Genomic DNA, 18846 nt, shown 5'->3' on the forward strand with positions numbered 1-18846 from the left:
CCGTTTGGATATTCTCTAATACGCTTCTGCTTTGGAGCTTTGTTTGTGTAAGTAATATGCAACTATAATGAGTTGATACTTGTTTATATTGGCAAATGAGCTGTTTTAGACTGCAATTTGGTTAAATAAAGAAAACTCATTACGTATGTGTAGCGTGTGAGCTATTTTGTGCTTTGCTGTTGTGTAGCTGCTAGCTCCAAACCTATAGCTTACCATTTTTATAAATGACTTTACTAAAATACAAGAAAAATACAAGCTTGTCTGCCTTTCGGAGGACTTTTAACAGTAAACTGACAGTCAAGCTTTGCTCAAGTAGGACTGCTTGCATCAGAGTCTTATATTCAAAGAGTTAAACTTTAAATGCAAGTCTATATAATCCGATATTTTTTTTTCTATATCAATATCGAATCCGCACACCCCTAGATTTTACAACTACCGTATTTTTCGGACTATAAGTCGCTCCGGAGTATAAGTCGCATTGGCCGAAAATGCATAATAAAGAAGGAAAAAAACATATATAAGTCGCATTTTTTGGGGAAATGTATTTGATAAAACCCAACACCAAGAATAGACATTTGAAAGGCAATTTAAAATAAATAAAGAATAGTGACCAACAGGCTGAATAAGTGTACGTTATATGACGCATAAATAACCAACTGAGAACGTGCCTGGTATGTTAACGTAACATATTATGGTAAGAGTCATTCAAATAACTACCGTATTTTTCGGAGTATAAGTCGCACCGGAGTATAAGTCGCACCTGCCGAAAATGCATAATAAAGAAGGAAAAAAACATAAAAATCGCACTGGAGCCCGGCCAAACTATGAACAAAACTGTGACTTATAGTCCGAAAAATACGGTATAACATATAGAACCTGCTATACGTTTACCAAACAATCTGTCACTCCGAATCGCTAAATCCGATGAAATGTTATAAGTCTAGTCTCTTACGTGAATGAGCTAAATAATATTATTTGATATTTTACGGTAATGTGTTAATAATTTCACACATAAGTCGCTCCTGAGTATAAGTCGCATCCCCGGCCAAACTATGAAAAAAACTGCGACTTATAGTCCGAAAAATATGGTATGCTCTTTTTTCCACCCCAAATAAAGAGACATGGCTAATATGGTCCATTTTAATTGTGTAAGATGAAAATGTGCTGTATTTTATTTCTACTATTCTTACTGTACTGTGTTTAAACTTAAGTTACTATTCTAAATATCTACAGCCTGTCTTACGTCAAGCAATTGTGGAGAAATTGCAGAGAGATATTATGTAATGGCAAGTAGTATTTTTCTGCTTTATTTGAATAGTCATTTAATTTGGAGTTGTTAATAAACATACAAAAGGTTAAATATAAATATAATTGTGCCCTGCATTAAAATAGGCATAGTTCAGACATAGTTGCTTGTTAGTAATCAATTGGTAAACTGTGATTAGTCTGATTAATAATTTCAATCATTCAACAGTACTTTTAACTATGACACAATCCATTTGTTTCATTATTCACCTTCATCAGTCTCTGGTCAAATGACCAGCCACACACACACACGCGCACACACCCACACACACACACACACACACAGGCAAACACACGGACACACACAAATACTGGCAACAGATTACCATACTGAATATTTTAACATAAGTGCTTGTGTGTGTTGTTAGGTATCCGGCAAGCCTAAAGCCCGAGCGACAGCCTTAAGGTAAGACACATGCCCTTTTGTTACGATGTTGTTGTTTTTTTTAATGTTTTAAGGGTTGTTTCAAGGTTATTATGAAAATATCATTAAGCAGTCTGGAACCATAGTGGCTGTAATTATCCAAAACATCTGCAGCGGTGTGTGCTCACAATGATAGCCTCAGTCGCTGTTCTGCATCAACACTTCAACACAACATTTCTCACCAGGCAGCAGGTGTCACTGTGTGTTGGTTCATGCATAAACCACTGCACATCTGTCTACATGGAGCCCATTAACTTCTGCTTATGGCACTATTTGGATTTTTGTCTACTTGATTATTGTCTCAACCTCCATGACTTAAATTAACATCCTGTCCGTTTATCTTCAGTCCCTAGTTGTTACCTCGAAGATTAAATATAATTCATTACGCACTCCTTCTCCCCCCGATGGGTGTCATCAGTCATCAGCATAACAGTGAAAGCGAACTCCGTATTTGCGTATGTTGTCAGCTAGCGGCAGCATATAGATGCTGAAGAGTGCAGGGCCAAGAACCGAACCCTGTGGAACTCCGCACGTTACCTTAACATTGTTATGGGAGACGCACTGCATCCTGTCAGTAAGATAGGAGTTAAACCAAGAAAAGGCTAAGTCTGACATACCAATATGTGTTTTGATACGTGCTAATAGAATGTTATAAGTAAGTAGCAGCAACATGGATGACGCATCACCACCCAGAGTTAGCAATAGACCATTAGTCACTTTTGCAAGGGCTGTTTCAGTAGTGATTTGCCCTGAAACCAGACTGAAAGGGTTCACGAAGATTGTTAGATGCTAAGTGTTCATATTGCTGCTGTGCAACAATGTTTTTGGAAGATTTTCGAGATAAAGGGAAGGTGGGACACCGGCTGGTAGTTTACCATGAGGTCGGAATCGAGGTTAGGTCTTTTGAGAACAGAATGAATAACCACTGTTTTGAATGCTAGGGGAACAGTACCAGAGGAAAGTGATAAGTTATTAATATTTAGCACTGATGGTTCTAATATTACAAAAAAACTCCTTTATAAGTTTTTACAGGAAGTGGGTCAAGTAAACATGTTGTCTGTTTTGTCCCATTTATGAGTTGCAGGAGTTCCTCTAATGTTAAATCTTCAAAAAGAGAGATTATTTTAGAGAGCAATATCCGTTGTACATACATTCGTATCTGCATTAATAGAACTCAATTGGAGCTGGGATGCGTTATGTTTATAATCTCCTTTCTAATGAGTTCAACTTTCTTAGTAAAGAATTGCATAAGGTCATCAGCCGAGTGGGTGGAGCTACTGGGAAAAGTCCCTTGTTGGGTTAGCGATGCTACTGTATTAAACAAATATTTCGGATCGTTCTTATTCAGGCAGATGAGGTTGGAGTACTAATTAGTTTTAGCTAAGGTAAGAGCATGTTTTATAAGTAATTAAACTATCACTCCATACTTGACGGAAAACCTCAAGTTTAGTCGCACGCTGTTTGCCTTTCAGCTTTCTACATAGATAGATAGTACTTTATTGATTCCTTCAGGAGTGTTCCCTCAGGAAAATTACAAATCCAGCAGCAGTGTACAGAATTGAGATCAAATTAAAAAAGTAAAAAGTAAATAATGGGAGTACATGAAAGTTTCAGAGCTCTGGTTTCTTCTGTGAACCAGGGGGTACACCTTTTAGGGGCCTTTTTTAGCTTTAGCAGTGCTATACTATCAATGGCGTTGCACAGGGTATTGTTAAAGTTGTTAGTGAGGTTATCGATAGAGCCCACATAATTTGGGAATGGTGCGATTACCGAAGGCAGTAGGCCAGCAAGAGTTGTAGTTAAAGTTAAAGTTAAAGTACCAATGATTGTCACACACACACTAGGTGTGGTGAAATTATTCTCTGCATTTGACCCATCACCCTTGATCACCCCCTGGGAGGTGAGGGGAGCAGTGAGCGGCAGCAGTGGCCACGCCCGGAAATAATTTTTGGTGATTTAACCCCCAATTCCAACCCTTGATACTGAGTGCCAAGCAGGGAGGTAATGGGTGCCATTTTTACAGTCTTTGGTATGACTTGGCCGGGGTTTGAACTCACGACCTACCGATCTCAGGGCGGACACCAGTAGGTTAGAGTGGTTGTAGTGGTAGTAGTTGTGGCAGCATTAATGTGGCGGCTGCTACAGCATTGGTTATTAGTAGGTTGTTGACAATGAGTCAGAACTTCAAATTGTATAAGGTAGTGATCAGACATTACTTTACTGTATGGGAGTACCATAACTTTGGAGGTGATGACACCTCGGACAAGGACTAAATCTATCATATTACCGTTGCAATGCATGGGTTCATGTATTATTTGTGTAAGACCACAGCTATCAATTATAGTCTGGAGCAACCACGCACAGGGTATTCATATGGATATTAAAATCCCCCATTATAATAATATTATCTGCGTGTGTCACTAGATCAGCAACAAACTCTGAAAATTTGCTGATAATTTCCGAATAGGGCCCAGGGGGGCAATAGATAACAGCCGGATGGAAAGGTAGCAGTGTGACGGACCTCATAGTAAGCACCTCGAATGATTTATATTTATTACTTAGTTTAGGGCTAAGGTTAAGGTTTTCATTTGATATTAGGGCATCCCTTCTACCCCATTTTAAGGGGACGGGCAATATGTGCACTCAAATAGTTAGGAGGAGATGCCTCGTTAAGTGAAAAAAATTAATCTGGTTTTAGCCAAGTTTCACTGAGACCAATGACGTTAAGATTGTTGTCTCTAATAACCTCATTGACTAATAATGTTTTGGGAGACAATGATCTGATGTTTAAAAAGCCCATACTGTAGGTAGTTGGCTGTTTTGAGGCATTTTTGTTAATGCTATCCGTAGAACTGATATTAATAACTTTACGTCTATTTCGCGTAGTGCGCCTTAAATAATTTTTATCACATCTAGGAAGAGATTATTTGCTTGGTGCTGCCATAGATTTAACGCTTCACAATTTGCCACCTCAGTAGAATGCATGTCTACCTCTGGCACAGTCACTACAGAAAAATCATTATGTGAGTAATGTATTATTCTACGAGAAATGCTATGTGTGCAGGAATTTTCCAGCCTGGCGCTGGTTAGTTCTAGCTTAACTGACTCCTCACCCGGACTAACAGACACTGTAATTGCCTGTGTCTGAGCTTGCTCTAGTGTAGTTGAGTCAAGTGTGACTCAACCAGTAATCTATGTTGCTAGTGAAAGTGATGGCGCCTTTCATCCTCAGCAAACCTGTTTTTTCCCAGAAAAAGGTCCAATTATCAATAAACATTAGTCCCTGTTCTCGACAAAAAATGGCCAGCCACTTCTTAAGTGAGACTAGTCTGCGATACCTCTCATCATTGCCTTTCGCAGGCAGGGGGCCAAAGACAAGTACTCGAAGACGAGACATTTTTCTAGCGAGATTACAAGTCCTAGCTATGTTCTTCTTTGTAATCTCTGACTGTCTCATTCTAGTGTCATTGAAGCCGACGTGTACAACTACAGTATGTTCGCGTAGGTAGTGGTGCGATTAGCCTGTCGTACGTGTTTACTAGGCCTGTTGAAAGTCAGCTCCCAAAGATTAGCTTCAATTTCGGGTGCTCAGGCCCTGGCAATACATTTAATTATGGCTGGTTTACTAAGCTGTATGTTCCAGGTGATGGAGTCCCCTATGACGAAGCTGTGGTGTTCGGTAGACTGGTGTGTAGGACTAGCTAAAGGGCTAAATCTATTATGCGTCTCAACCGGTTCACCTTGGCTTGTGGGCCGCTTAGGGATGTTATAAACTGGGCTCGTCAGCTCGCTACAGCTAACGCTAGCAAATGTGTCCGCGATGCCAAAGATTACAAAATGATTCTGCTCTAACTCATACTTGCCAACCCTGCCGGATTTTCCGGGAGACTCCCGAAATGCAGCGCCTCTCCCGAAAACCTCCCGGGACAAATTGTCTCCCGAAAATCTCCCGAAATTCTGGCGGAGCTGGAGGCCACGCCCCCTCCAGGTTTATTGTTAGGCAGTTTCATTAACGTCCTCCCAGCGCGGCAACAACACATAACAACAGCAGTCACGTTTTGTCTACCGTAAGGCAGTTCGTCTGCCGTAAACAGCAATGTTGTGACACTCTTAAACAGGACAATACTGCCATCTACTGGACATGCATATGTGACAATAACATTACGGCTTTTAGAGAGTGCAGTGCACAACTGCGCACACAACAAGGAGACAAAGCGGAATGCATCATCAGAGAGGGTGTTCAGCATGGTTAGATAAATAGTGACAGAGAATAGAACAAGGATGGACAATTCAACCCTTAACTCAACAATGAGTAGATGAGTGTTATGTGTGTGTATATATAGTCAAGTATTTCATATATATATATATATATATATATATATATATATATATATATGTCTTAATAAGGTTATCCAAAAAATAGTGCTCGATACCGTAGTAGAGCGCAATATATGTATGTGTGGGGAAAAAAATCACAAGACTATTTCATCTCTACAGGCCTGTTTCATGAGGGGGGTACCCTCAATCGTCAGGACGATTGAGGGTACGACGATTGAGGGTACCCCCCTCATGAATATATATATATATATATATATATATATATATATATATATATATATATATATATATATATATATATATAAGAAATACTTGACTTTCAGTGAATTCTAGCTATATATATATATATATATATATATATATATATATATATATATATATATATATATATATATATATATATATATATATATATGTCTTAATAAGGTTATCCAAAAACATCAGGAGATTTTTTTTTTTTAAATCTCCTGATGATTGAGGGTACCCCCTCTCATGAAACAGGCCTGTAGAGATGAAATAGTCTTGTGATTTTTTTTCCCACACATACATATATATATATATATATATATATATATATATATGAAATACTTGACTATATATATATATATATATATATATATATATATATATATATATATATATATATATATATATATATATATGTGTGAAATACTTGACTTGGTGAATTCTAACTGTAAATATACTCCTCCCCTCTTAACCACGCCCCCAACCATCGTAAACATCCACCAAAAATATTGCATTTTTTAAATGCCATCCATCCATCCATTTCCCTCCGCTTATCCGAGGTCGGGTCGCGGGGGAAGCAGTCTAAGCAGAGAAGCCCAGACTTCCCTCTCCCCAGCCACTTCGTCCAGCTCCTCCCGGGGGATCCCGAGGCGTTCCCAGGCCAGCCGGGAGACATAGTCTTCCCAACGTTTCCTGGGTCTTCCCCGTGGCCTCCTGCCGGTCGGACGTGCCCTAAACACCTCCATAGGGAGGCGTTCGGGTGGCATCCTGACCAGATGCCCGAACCACCTCATCTGGCTCCTCTCGATGTGGAGGAGCAGCGGCTTTACTTTGAGCTCCCCTCGGATGACAGAGCTTCTCACCCTATCTCTAAGGGAGAGCCCTGCCACCCGGCGGAGGAAACTCATTTCGGCCGCTTGTACCCGTGATCTTGTCCTTTCGGTCATAACCCAAAGCTCATGACCATAGGTGTTTGTATTTATTTGTTGCCAAAACTTGTTTCGCTGCCAATAAAGCTTTTTCTACATTGTCAAAAAAAAATGTGACTTAGGCAAACTTTATTGATCCACAAGGGAAATTGTTCAAACAAGGGAAATTGTTCTTAACCAATTGTTGATACCAAACCTTACTGGCAGTGTTCTGGTTCCATCCATCCATCCATTTTCTACCGCTTAATGGAGCCTATCTCAGCTGCATTCGGGCGTAGGCCATAGGCCCTATTTATCTATGTACCGTATTTTTCGGATTATAAGTCGCACCGGCCGAAAATGCATAATAAAGAAGGAAAAAAACATATATAAGTCGCACTCGAGTACAAGTCGCATTTTTTGGGGAAATGTATTTGATAAAATCCAACACCAAGAATAGACATTTGAAAGACAATTTAAAATAAATAAAGAATAGTGAACAACAGGCTGAATAAGTGTACGTTATATGACGCATAAATAGCCAACTGAGAACGTGCCTGGTATGTTAACGTAACATATTATTAGAGATGTCCGATAATATCGGCCGATAAATGCGTTAAAATGTAATATCGGAAATTATCGGTATCGTTTTTTTTATTATCGGTATCGATTTTATTTTATTTTTTTTAATTAAATGAACATAAAAAACACAAGATACACTTACAATTAGTGCACCAACCCAAAAAACCTTCCTCCCCCATTTACACTCATTCACACTCATTCACACAAAAGGGTTGTTTCTTTCTGTTATTAATATTCTGTTTCCTACATTATACATCAATATATATCAATACAGTCTGCAAGGGATACAGTCCGTAAGCACACATGATTGTGCGTGCTGCTGGTCCACTAATAGTACTAACCTTTAACAGTTAATTTTACTAATTTTCATTAATTACTAGTTTCTATGTAACTGTTTTCATATTGTTTTACTTTCTTTTTTATTCAAGAAAATGTTTTTAATTTATTTATCTTATTTTATTTTAATTTTATTTTTTTAAACGTACCTTATCTTCACCATACCTGGTTGTCCAAATTAGGCATAATAATGTGTTATTTCCACGACTGTATATATCGGTTGATATCGGTATCGGTTGATATCGGTATCGGTAATTAAAGAGTTGGACAATATCGGAATATCGGATATCGGCAAAAAGCCATTATCGGACATCCCTACATATTATGGTAAGAGTCATTCAAATAACTATAACATATAGAACATGCTATACGTTTACAAAACAATCTGTCACTCCTAATCGCTAAATCCCATGAAATCTTCTTCCTCGGTGTCGCTTCTAAACAACTCTGCCAACTCCAAAGGTAGACAATGTGCCGCTCCCTCTACGTGCAGCTTGTAACCTGCAGTATATGATTTCCTTTTCGGTGCCATTTTTGTTCAGCCCTTCTCAGTTTTTATAAGTTACCGCCAATGTTGAAATGATCCATTTTCATAGGTACGGAAATAGTAGCAGGTAGCATCTTTTTTTTCACAATGCACTTCTGCTATGACCCACAATGCACTTCTACTATGACCCACAATGCACTTCTGCCATGACCCACAATGCACTTCTGCCATGACCCACCCCCGCCAAATTTTTATTGGTTGACGTATGTGTGTGACGATTGCTGATATACGTCTAGTCTCTTACGTGAATGAGCTAAATAGTATTATTTGATATTTTACGGTAAGGTGTTAATAATTTCACACATAAATCGCTCCAGAGTATAAGCCGCACCCCCGGCCAAACTATGAAAAAAACTGCGATTTATAATCCGAAAAATACGGTATTTACCCTAATTATGTAAATGTTTAAAATGATTGTTCCACATGATGTGTAAATGTCATATCATGGCGTTGTTTACAATAAATCAGTTTTTTTGGGTGCTGGTTCGTAATTGTAAAAATGTCCACATAAAAATTGGTCTGCGATTCGAGTTTCCACATAGAGCAATGCAGGGCACCGCCACAAGCCCGTGGGATTGAGCAATACCACCACCGTAAAAGGTGAGGTGTGGAAGCATGCAAAACACCTCCGCAAGCAAGCAGCCTTTGACTAGCAGCAGTCATTACAAGCCACCGTGCTAAGAAGACAAAACTTGGAGATTTCTGTCGGTTGTTAACTTTTCGCCTTCCTGGTGAAATAAGTGAATCACAGTGTGGCCTGGGAGACATTTGTAGACTGTGTCTTGTTTCAACACAAAGAGAGCAACAATGGAAAAACAGATACAAATGTAATGAGAAAAAGCCGAAATGTTGATACCAATGACTATTTTTAGCCTTTTAAAACAACGCATGAATGCACATGCGTCATGGCCAATTAGGATGAATATGATTATCTAGACCGACTCTATGCAGCTCTGAACAGAGAATGTGGGGGGGAGTTGGAGCCCACATGGTAGACATGGTTAGGGAGGAAGCTGAGGAATTTAGGCATTTTATAGCCAAGGGAAGAAGAATACAGATTTACCCTATACATATTTTGGGTTTAATGAGCTGAGATAGGCTCCAGCGACCCCCCGCGTCCCCGAAAGGGACAAGCGGTAGAAAATGGATGGGATGAATGGATGGAGTATTTTATTAGAAGAAAGTTACCATAGTGTCCCATTGGGATTCGATATTATTTTAAAAGCCCTTAAAGTGAGCAGATTGGGGCCCTTTAAAGACAAATGTTGTACATTCTTAAGAAATTAGTCAGTTTCGTGGCACAGGAGGCGAAGATATCTTTATATTCTCAAAAAAACAAGAAGACGACAAGAATTCCAAAGGAATAAGATGTCTTGGCACATGATCGGTAAAAAAACAACAAAACAGAACATGGATTACATGGGAAAGATTAATGGCCTGAGAAAAATGAACCCTGTTTGTCATTAAAAAGTTGAGTTCCAACTGGTGCGCAAGAATAGAAAACTCTTTCACAAACTAGGCTTGTTGTGCTCTCGGTCTGTCGAGCGAGAGTGTAAATGTGTGTGCGCGTATGCATATGCGCGTGTGTGTGCATGTGTGTGTGTGTTAAAGAGAGACTGTTTCATGGTTCTGTGTGTGCCCCAGGCCATGTGTTACTTTGCTACCACTAATGAGCCCTTTTCGCTCTGCACAGCGAGCTCACACACACAGACATGTATCCGCAGGGATGCTGCAATTCCACTTGCTGCAAGCGATCCATAGGCTTTATCCAATAGAAACATAGACACACTTAATATACAAACCCCGTTTCCATATGAGTTGGGAAATTGTGTTAGATGTAAATATAAACGGAATACAATGATTTGCAAATAAATTTCAACCCATATTCAATTGAATGCACTACAAAAACAACATATTTGATGTTCAAACTCATAAACTTTATTTTTTTTTTTGCAAATAATTATTAACTTAGAATTTCATGGCTGCAACACGTGCCAAAGTAGTTGGGAAAGGGCATGTTCACCACTGTGGTACATGGTCTTTCCTTTTAACAACACTCAGTAAACGTTTAGGAACTGAGGAGACACATTTTTTAAGCTTCTCAGGTGGAATTCTTTCCCATTCTTGCTTGATGTACAGCTTAAGTTGTTCAACAGTCCGGGGGTCTCCGTTGTGGTATTTTAGGCTTCATAATGCGCCACACATTTTCAATGGTAGACAGGTCTGGACTACAGGCAGGCCAGTATAGTACCCACACTCTTTTACTATGAAGCCACAATGATGTAACACGTGGCTTGGCATTGTCTTGCTGAAATAAGCAGGGGCGTCCATGGTAATGTTGCTTGGATGGCAACATATGTTGCTCCAAAACCTGTACGTACCTTTCAGCATTAATGGCGCCTTCACAGATGTGTAAGTTACCCATGTCTTGGGCACTAATACACCCCTTTACCATCACAGATGCTGGCTTTTCAACTTTGCACCTATAACAATCCGGACGGTTCTTTTCCTCTTTGGTCCGGAGGACACGACATCCACAGTTTCCAAAAACAATTTGAAATGTGGACTCGTCAGACCACAGAACACTTTTCCACTTTGTATCAGTCCATCTTAGATGAGCTCAGGCCTAGCGAAGCCGACGGCGTTTCTGGGTGTTGTTGATAAACAGTTTTCGCCTTGCATAGGAGAGTTTTAACTTGCACTTACAGATGTAGCGACCAAATGTAGTTACTGACAGTGGGTTTCTGAAGTGTTTCTGAGCCCATGTGGTGATATCCTTTACACGCTGATGTCGTTTGCTATGTTGTGGTTGTGTAGTTTCTTAACAATTTTAAAAAAAATATTCAAAAGGGTAATTTTATGTTTTGATATTTTTCTGTCTCTTCAGAATGTGTTGTTTTATGGGTGGTCTTTTTTACGTGCCGGAGTCCTCCTCCGGGCCAAGCCCACTTAGACTGCGTCTCCACCCCGTCAGCCATGTTGTAGTTTACTACTGAAAGATCTAGGTTAGAACTTTGCGCTACTTTGTATTAGAAATAACAACAGCGGAGAATGCATGTGCATGTACGAGGCATTCTGCCCCACAACAAGATGATAGAGAAAACAAAGGAACTTATGAACTACAACTTTAGACTACAACTGAAATGGTGAACTCACGCAATGCTCTTTGGGTAAACCTCTACCATTTATGGAGATATCCACTGACGTAACTAAGGGACGGCGTGGCGCAGTGGAAGAATGGCCGTGCGCGACCCGAGGGTCCCTGGTTCAATCCCCACCTAGTACCAACCTCGTCATGTCCGTTGTGTCCTGAGCAAGACACTTCACCCTTGCTCCTGATGGGTGCTGGTTAGCGCCTTGCATGGCAGCTCCCTCCATCAGTGTGTGAATGTGTGTGTGAATGGGTAAATGTGGAAGTAGTGTCAAAGCGCTTTGAGTACCTTGAAGGTAGAAAAGCGCTATACAAGTACAACCCATTTAACTAAGACAAAATATGTCGGTTGATAATATACATTGTTGGAATTCAAATTTCCGGGATTTATTAGGATCATAAATACAAATAAACAGTTGCCAACAGGTAAAAAAAAAAAGAAGATGATTTTGCATAATATGACCCCTAAAAATAACGATAGGGTAATATGTGAAATAATGAAATGTAATACAGTATTTTTGGCTTATAACAGCATCAATGATCTATTAATTAGTCATGTAGTGGTTCACATAGCTGCCTTTAATGCAGTTCTTCACATCCCACCAGTGACTGCTCAGCCTGAAGTCGCTGGTATAGGCTCCTGCACCTTCGGTGACCCTGAACAGAGAAGGAGGAGAAATGAACGATGAATAAATGGACGATGTTGCATAGAGAGATTTTATCCAGACCTGTAAGGATAATCTGCGGCAAAACTCATTTCTGCTTCTGTTATGCGAGTGGCCTCACGACGGATACTCCACAATTTGGCAGATGGGTCAAACAAGTACGACTACACATGCCAGTCAAGTCTATCAAGTGTGACAGGAGTTCTTCTGTGTCTCACCTGTGCTGCCATGGTGCATTACACTACATATGCACAAATGGAAACCTATTATATCCTTCCCCACAGTATTGCCTCAGGCACATACACACAGTTTGGGCTGTCACAGTAAAAATGCTATATTTTTGGTTAGAATTTATGATTCATAAAAAGACAAAATGTGTCTACACATTTCCAAATATACATACATATGTACAGTCGTGGTCAAAAGTGTACATACACTTGTAAAGAACATAATGTCATGGCTATCTTGAGTTTCCAATAATTTCTACAACTCTTATTTTTTTGTGATAGTGATTGGAGCACATACTTGTTGGTCACAAAAAACATTCATGAAGTTTAATTCTTTTATGAATTTATTATGGGTCTACTGAAAATGTGACCAAATCTACTGGGTCAAAAGTATACATACAGCAATGTTAATATTTGGCAAGTTTCACTGCAATAAGGCGCTTTTGGTAGCCATCCACAAGCTTCTGGCAAGCTTCTGGTTGAATGTTTGACCACTCCTCTTGACAAAATTGGTGCAGTTTAGCTAAATTTGTTGGTTTTCTGACATGGACTTGTTTCTTCAGTATTGTTCTGTTGGAACACCCAACTGCGCCCAAGACCCAACCTCCGGGCTGATGATTTTAGGTTGTCCTGAAGAATTTGGAGGTACCGTATTTCCTTGAATTGCCGCCGGGGCGGTAATTAATTTAAAACATCTTCTCACTCCGGCGCTTACCAAAGGCATGCGGTAAATTTAGGCCTGTGCTTATAAATTTGAGTGTGATGTAAAAATACCACCATGAAAAGCACATTTAATTAAAAAAAACGTGATTATGGTCTTACCTTTACTTATAAATGAAGTCCATGCGCAGCTCCTTCTGAACAAAAGCATCAATAACTTGTTTATAGAAGTCTTCCTTATATTTCTTCAGTTTTAAAAGTCTCTCTGTCTCGATTGAGATCTTCCTTTATTACTTCCTGCTTCGATTGAAAGTCCAGTTTAGAAAACTGTTTTATTTTAGATATGTAATCCTCCATGTTAAAAGTGCAAGCGAGAGGAAAAAATAAACGATCGCTGCTAACTGTTGCTGCTTGTTGTCACTTCTTCTGCAGCCGAGTAGTCGCAAGAAGGATCACTAGCGCCCTCTACCACCAGGAGGCGGGAGTCATTTAATGACTCATATTTGACACACGCAGCTACGGTATATTAATAAAACTTAGCTGCTTACTGTTCTTTTTAGCTTATTCAATAGCTTGGACCTTAAATCCTACTGAATAGCTCTTTATCTTCTTCCCTTTATGCGATTCAAATAATTGAAATCAGCCTCCTCCATTTTGAAAATGATGACAGGTGAAGTGAAATTCTAGGCATATGCTAATTATTTTTGCGAAACGAGTTTGACCCGGTGGAAATTCTAGACATGCGCTAATAAAAATAATATTTTGCGAAACGAGTTTGACCTGGTGGTAATTCTGACTCGGCGGTAATGCTAAGCATGCGCTAATTATTTTGCGAAACGAATTTGACCCGGTGGTAATTCTAGGCAGGCGCATACTATATACCCGGCGGCAATTCAAGGAAATACGGTAATCCTCCTTTTTCATTGTCCCATTTACTTTCTGTAAAGCACCAGTTCCATAGGCAGCAAAACAGGCCCATAGCATAATACTACCACCACCATGCGTGAAGGTAGGAATGGTGTTCCTGGGATTAAAGGCCTCACCATTTCTCCGCCAAACATATTGCTGGGTATTGTGGCCAAACAGCTCATTTTTTGTTTCATCTGACCACAGAGCTTTCCCCCAGAAGGTCTTATCTTTGTCCATGTGATCAGCAGCAGACTTGAACTAATTAACATACATGATGTTCATATATAATGGAGCGTCGTTAATATCTTCATATATTGCAATGGCCAAACCACACACATGCTATGAGTGATATGCAATCATACACACAATTGCACAAGTGTGTGAGAGTACTTTAAAAAGAGACGGAGAGGGAGATTGTAGCGCCAGCTGTGCAGGGGAAGAAGTTCTGCCAAGTGGAGAGCAGAAGCAGTGAGTTGAAGGAAGATGATAAGATGGCAGATGAACTGAGTCCAGATGGCCTCCACATTTTTGCTCCAAAGTCCAAAATACCACCGCAAGTCTTCTATTTTCACACGGCTCTCTGGCCAAATGATGAGACGACATTTATCTCTTACTTCAACTGGAGTTGGATCCTCCTGTGTCACACTCTGCTCCATCGTATATACAGTATTGTCTCTTACCCTAAGCCACTTGCTCCATTGTTGTCATAAGCTGATCAATATTGCAGCGGCGATTTTGGGAGACAGAATCTAAATCAGATCTATATGTTCAATTCCTGCATAGTAATTGACACATTGCAAAGAGAAGCATGCACTGTAATGCACAAGAACCCTTGAGGCTTTCATCGATTACCTGGAAGAATAACTACAGGTAGCTAATATCCTCTCTGCAAGAAATGATACAGTACGTGTGTAAAATATCATTTTAAAATGCTGACGTATATTCTCCATTTATCCACGCAACACCTCATTATGACATTAGTGAGTGTTGGGATTGGCAGAAGTGGCACGTCTAGCTTAAATGGCACCCTGGGCGAGACCCCCTTTTTCAAGTTAGAGGGATCGTTTGCAACCTTTACGCAGCTCCCTATAAGTGTCGTAAGCCTTATATTTCGTACAATTTTGGTTTTGAGCACGTAAACACATTACCATAATTCCTGGGCTATATAGCGCACCTGCTTAAAAGTTGCCCCATTTTAACCCATTTTTTATTTTTTATTTTTTATTTTTTATTTTTTCGTTTTATTGCCATTGTTTGAGAACGGGTTCACAAACTAGGACTTTTTCTTGGTGCAATCGTGCAACATAAAACACATACAACACAGATTTGGTTATAACAAGAACTGTAACTGAGCTATCAGATCTTGTTATAGACTTAGAAGGAATTCTAGGGAGCTACTGTTAGGAGTTATTGTTCATGTGCCTGATGGCCGAGGGGAAAAAACGGTCCAAAATTTAAACAAATTTTATTTTGTACCTATTTTAGCCTCACACGTTTATTACTGGACTCTCACAATATTATGCTAGATCCACTCGACGTCCATTGCACCGGTCGCCCGGGGGGGGGGGGGGTCCCCACATCTGCAGTCCCCTCCAAGGTTTCTCATTGTCCCATTGGGTGGAGTTTTTCCTTGCCCTGATGTGGGATCTGAGCCGAGGATGTCGTTGTGTCTTGTGCAGCTCTTTGAGACACTCGTGATTTAGGGCTATATAAGTAAACATTGATTGATTGATTGATTGATTGATTGATTGATTGATTGATTGATTAGCCACATGGAAACATGAAATATTTACACAGGCGCTTGTTCACAAAATTGCAAAAACAAAAGTACCTTTAACGCAACATCAAATAGCCTATCTAGTACTTCTTCCTCTTTCTGCGTCCTTTCGGGGCTCGTTGATTATGGTGGATTTCCGTTCCCTGTGGCAAATTTTTCCTTTTTTGATTTGCTGGGTCGAGTCTCTTCGGCTTTGGCGTCCGTCGAGTGCATTTTGTTGATGTGCGGGCGAACAAAATGTGTGGGAAGATGTGTGCACATTTAAGTTGCATTTACCAGAGTGAAAAGAGAGGAAATGGCGTTAATGGTGTTGTTATTATGATGGCCGTGACGGCAGGGAAGACACGCGAAGGAATGAAAGTCATGTGTGGGTGTATTTGCTTGTGTGTATATGTGTGTGCATGTGCATGTGTGTGTGCGTGTGCATCGCTCTTCAGGGACGGATATGCTCTGTCACACCAAAAAAAATCAGTGAATTAGCCACTACATTGTAGAAAGTGCATAGTTAAAAGCGTGGGGGAAGAAGTAGCTCATAGACTTGAAAGCTTAGCTGCGGTCCTAATGTTAGCATTGAATGTATATTTTACAAAAAAAGACTGCAAATTGTCAGTTGCATTTCTGGGACGGATTTTGTTTGTGTGCACACGCTCTAGGTGATACAGCCTGCAAGTCAGATAAAAATATGTTCTGGTAAACAATTAATAGAAACATAAGCTCCCGGCACTTGTTTATTTTTGGGGTTCAAAAAATACAACAGGTCCTTTTAAGATTTCCCACTTTTTTTGACTGTCCATCAATGCACCATTCAAACAAGTGAAACAAATTCAACAAAGTGAAACTTGTGCCACGGACACACAAATCTCAAAGTTTTCTTCTTTCACCTCATTTTTGTTCCCAAATGCTGATAGATAGATAGATTGATTTATTGATTTATTAGTAGGTTGCACAGTGAAGTACATATTCCGTACACTTGACCACTAAATAGTAACACCCGAATACGTTTTTCAACTTGTTTAAGTCGGGGTCTACTTAAATTGATTCATGATACAGATATATACTATCAGATATACTATCATCATAATACAGTCATCACACAAGATAATCACCATACATTGAATTATTTACATTATTTACAATTTGGGGATGTGTGTGTGTGTGTGGGGGGGGGGGGGGGGGGGGGGGGTTAGGTTTGGTTGTTAACATCAGTCATCAACAATTGAGAACAGAGAAATGGATATTGAAACAGTGTAGGTCTGACTTGGTAGGATATGTACAGCAAGTAGTGGACATAGAGAGAGAGAGAGAGATCAGAAGGCATAAGAAAAGTATCTACATTTGATTATTTACATTTGATTATTAACAATCCGGGGAGGGTGTTAGTTTAGGGTTGAAGTTGCCTGGAGGTGTACTTTTATTGCGGTTTTGAAGGAGGATAGAGATGCCCTTTCTTTTACACCTGTTGGGAGCGCATTCCACATTGATGTGGCATAGAAAGAGAATGAGTTAAGACCTTTGTTAGATCGGAATCTGGGTTTAACGTGGTTAGTGGAGCTCCCCCTGGTGTTGTGGTCATAGCGGTCATTTACGTTAAGGAAGTACCGGTAGTTTGACATGTACTTCGGTATCAGGGAGGTGTAGCGGATTGTATAGACTAGGCTCAGTGCAAGTTGTTTTACTCTGTCCTCCACCCTGAGCCAGCCCACTTTGGAGAAGTGGGTAGGAGTGAGGTGGGATCTGGGGTGAAGGTCTAGAAGTAATCTGACTAGCTTGTTCTGGGATGTTTGGAGTTTAGATTTGAGGGTTTTGGAGGTGCTAGGGTACCAGGAGGTGCATGCGTAGTCGAAAAAGGGTTGAACGAAAGTTCCCACTAGAATCCTCATGGTGATTTTGTTGACCAGAGAGGAGATTCTATAGAGAAATTTCGTTCGTTGGTTGATAGATAGATAGATAGATAGATAGATAGATAGATAGATAGATAGATAGATAGATAGATAGATAGATAGATAGATAGATAGATAGATAGATAGTACTTTATTGATTCCTTCAGGAGAGTTCCCTCAGGAAAATTTAAATTCCAGCAGCAGTGTACAAAATTGAGATCGAATTTAAAAAGTAAAAAGTAAATAATGGGGGTATAAATGGAAACAAAATAGAAAAATATTACAATAGAATAAAAATAAAAAGCAACAATGAGAATAAAAATATAACAGTAAAATAAGAATATAACAAGAGAAACTAGGCAGTAGTGACCATGTTATGAAAAAGTATTGCACTGTTATTGTTTTTGCATCCCCTGTCATCCTAGTATCCCCCCTCCCTCCCAGAGAGGAGTTGTACAGTCTAATGGCGTGTGGGACAAAGGAGTTTTATAGTCTATTAGTTCTGCACGGGAATGTTAAAAGACCAAATCTTAAGAAATGTAACTTTAACTTAACTTCAACTTAGCGCAAACAAACTTTTGCCACTTTTAACCATTAAATCTTGTCATGACCTGCTTCTTGTGTTTCATTATTTTCTGTCTATGTTTCCTTTCTGTCGCTCTTATTTTTGTTCCACTTCCGGTCTGGCTCCACCACTCAACTGGCCTAAGCGCTGCCTTCCTCACCTGTCCCTGATTGAAAATGCACACCTGTTCCGGGTTGCCAATCAGGCTTCTTTATATACAGTACCAGCCTCGGCAGCCCGTCAGGGGTGGATTGTTTCTTGCATGTTGTTGCTTTATTTGTCTTGCTTTGTACCTGCATACCTTTCCTTATGCTTGTTGTGCACTT

The 18846-nt window shown here is 39.8% G+C and overlaps 1 protein-coding gene across 1 annotated transcript in view; it reads left to right on the forward strand.

Moving 5' to 3' along the window:
- aff2 (AF4/FMR2 family, member 2) overlaps positions 1–18846 on the forward strand; it is a 429950-nt gene that overhangs the window by 317724 nt on the left and 93380 nt on the right. The window contains exon 10 of the mRNA XM_061979661.2: positions 1674–1711. Coding sequence (XP_061835645.2) covers positions 1674–1711 — 38 coding nt within the window. The remainder of the gene's footprint in view (positions 1–1673; positions 1712–18846) is intronic.

The sequence above is a fragment of the Nerophis lumbriciformis genome, linkage group LG19, assembly GCF_033978685.3.
Source record: "Nerophis lumbriciformis linkage group LG19, RoL_Nlum_v2.1, whole genome shotgun sequence".
Taxonomy (NCBI): domain Eukaryota; kingdom Metazoa; phylum Chordata; class Actinopteri; order Syngnathiformes; family Syngnathidae; genus Nerophis; species Nerophis lumbriciformis.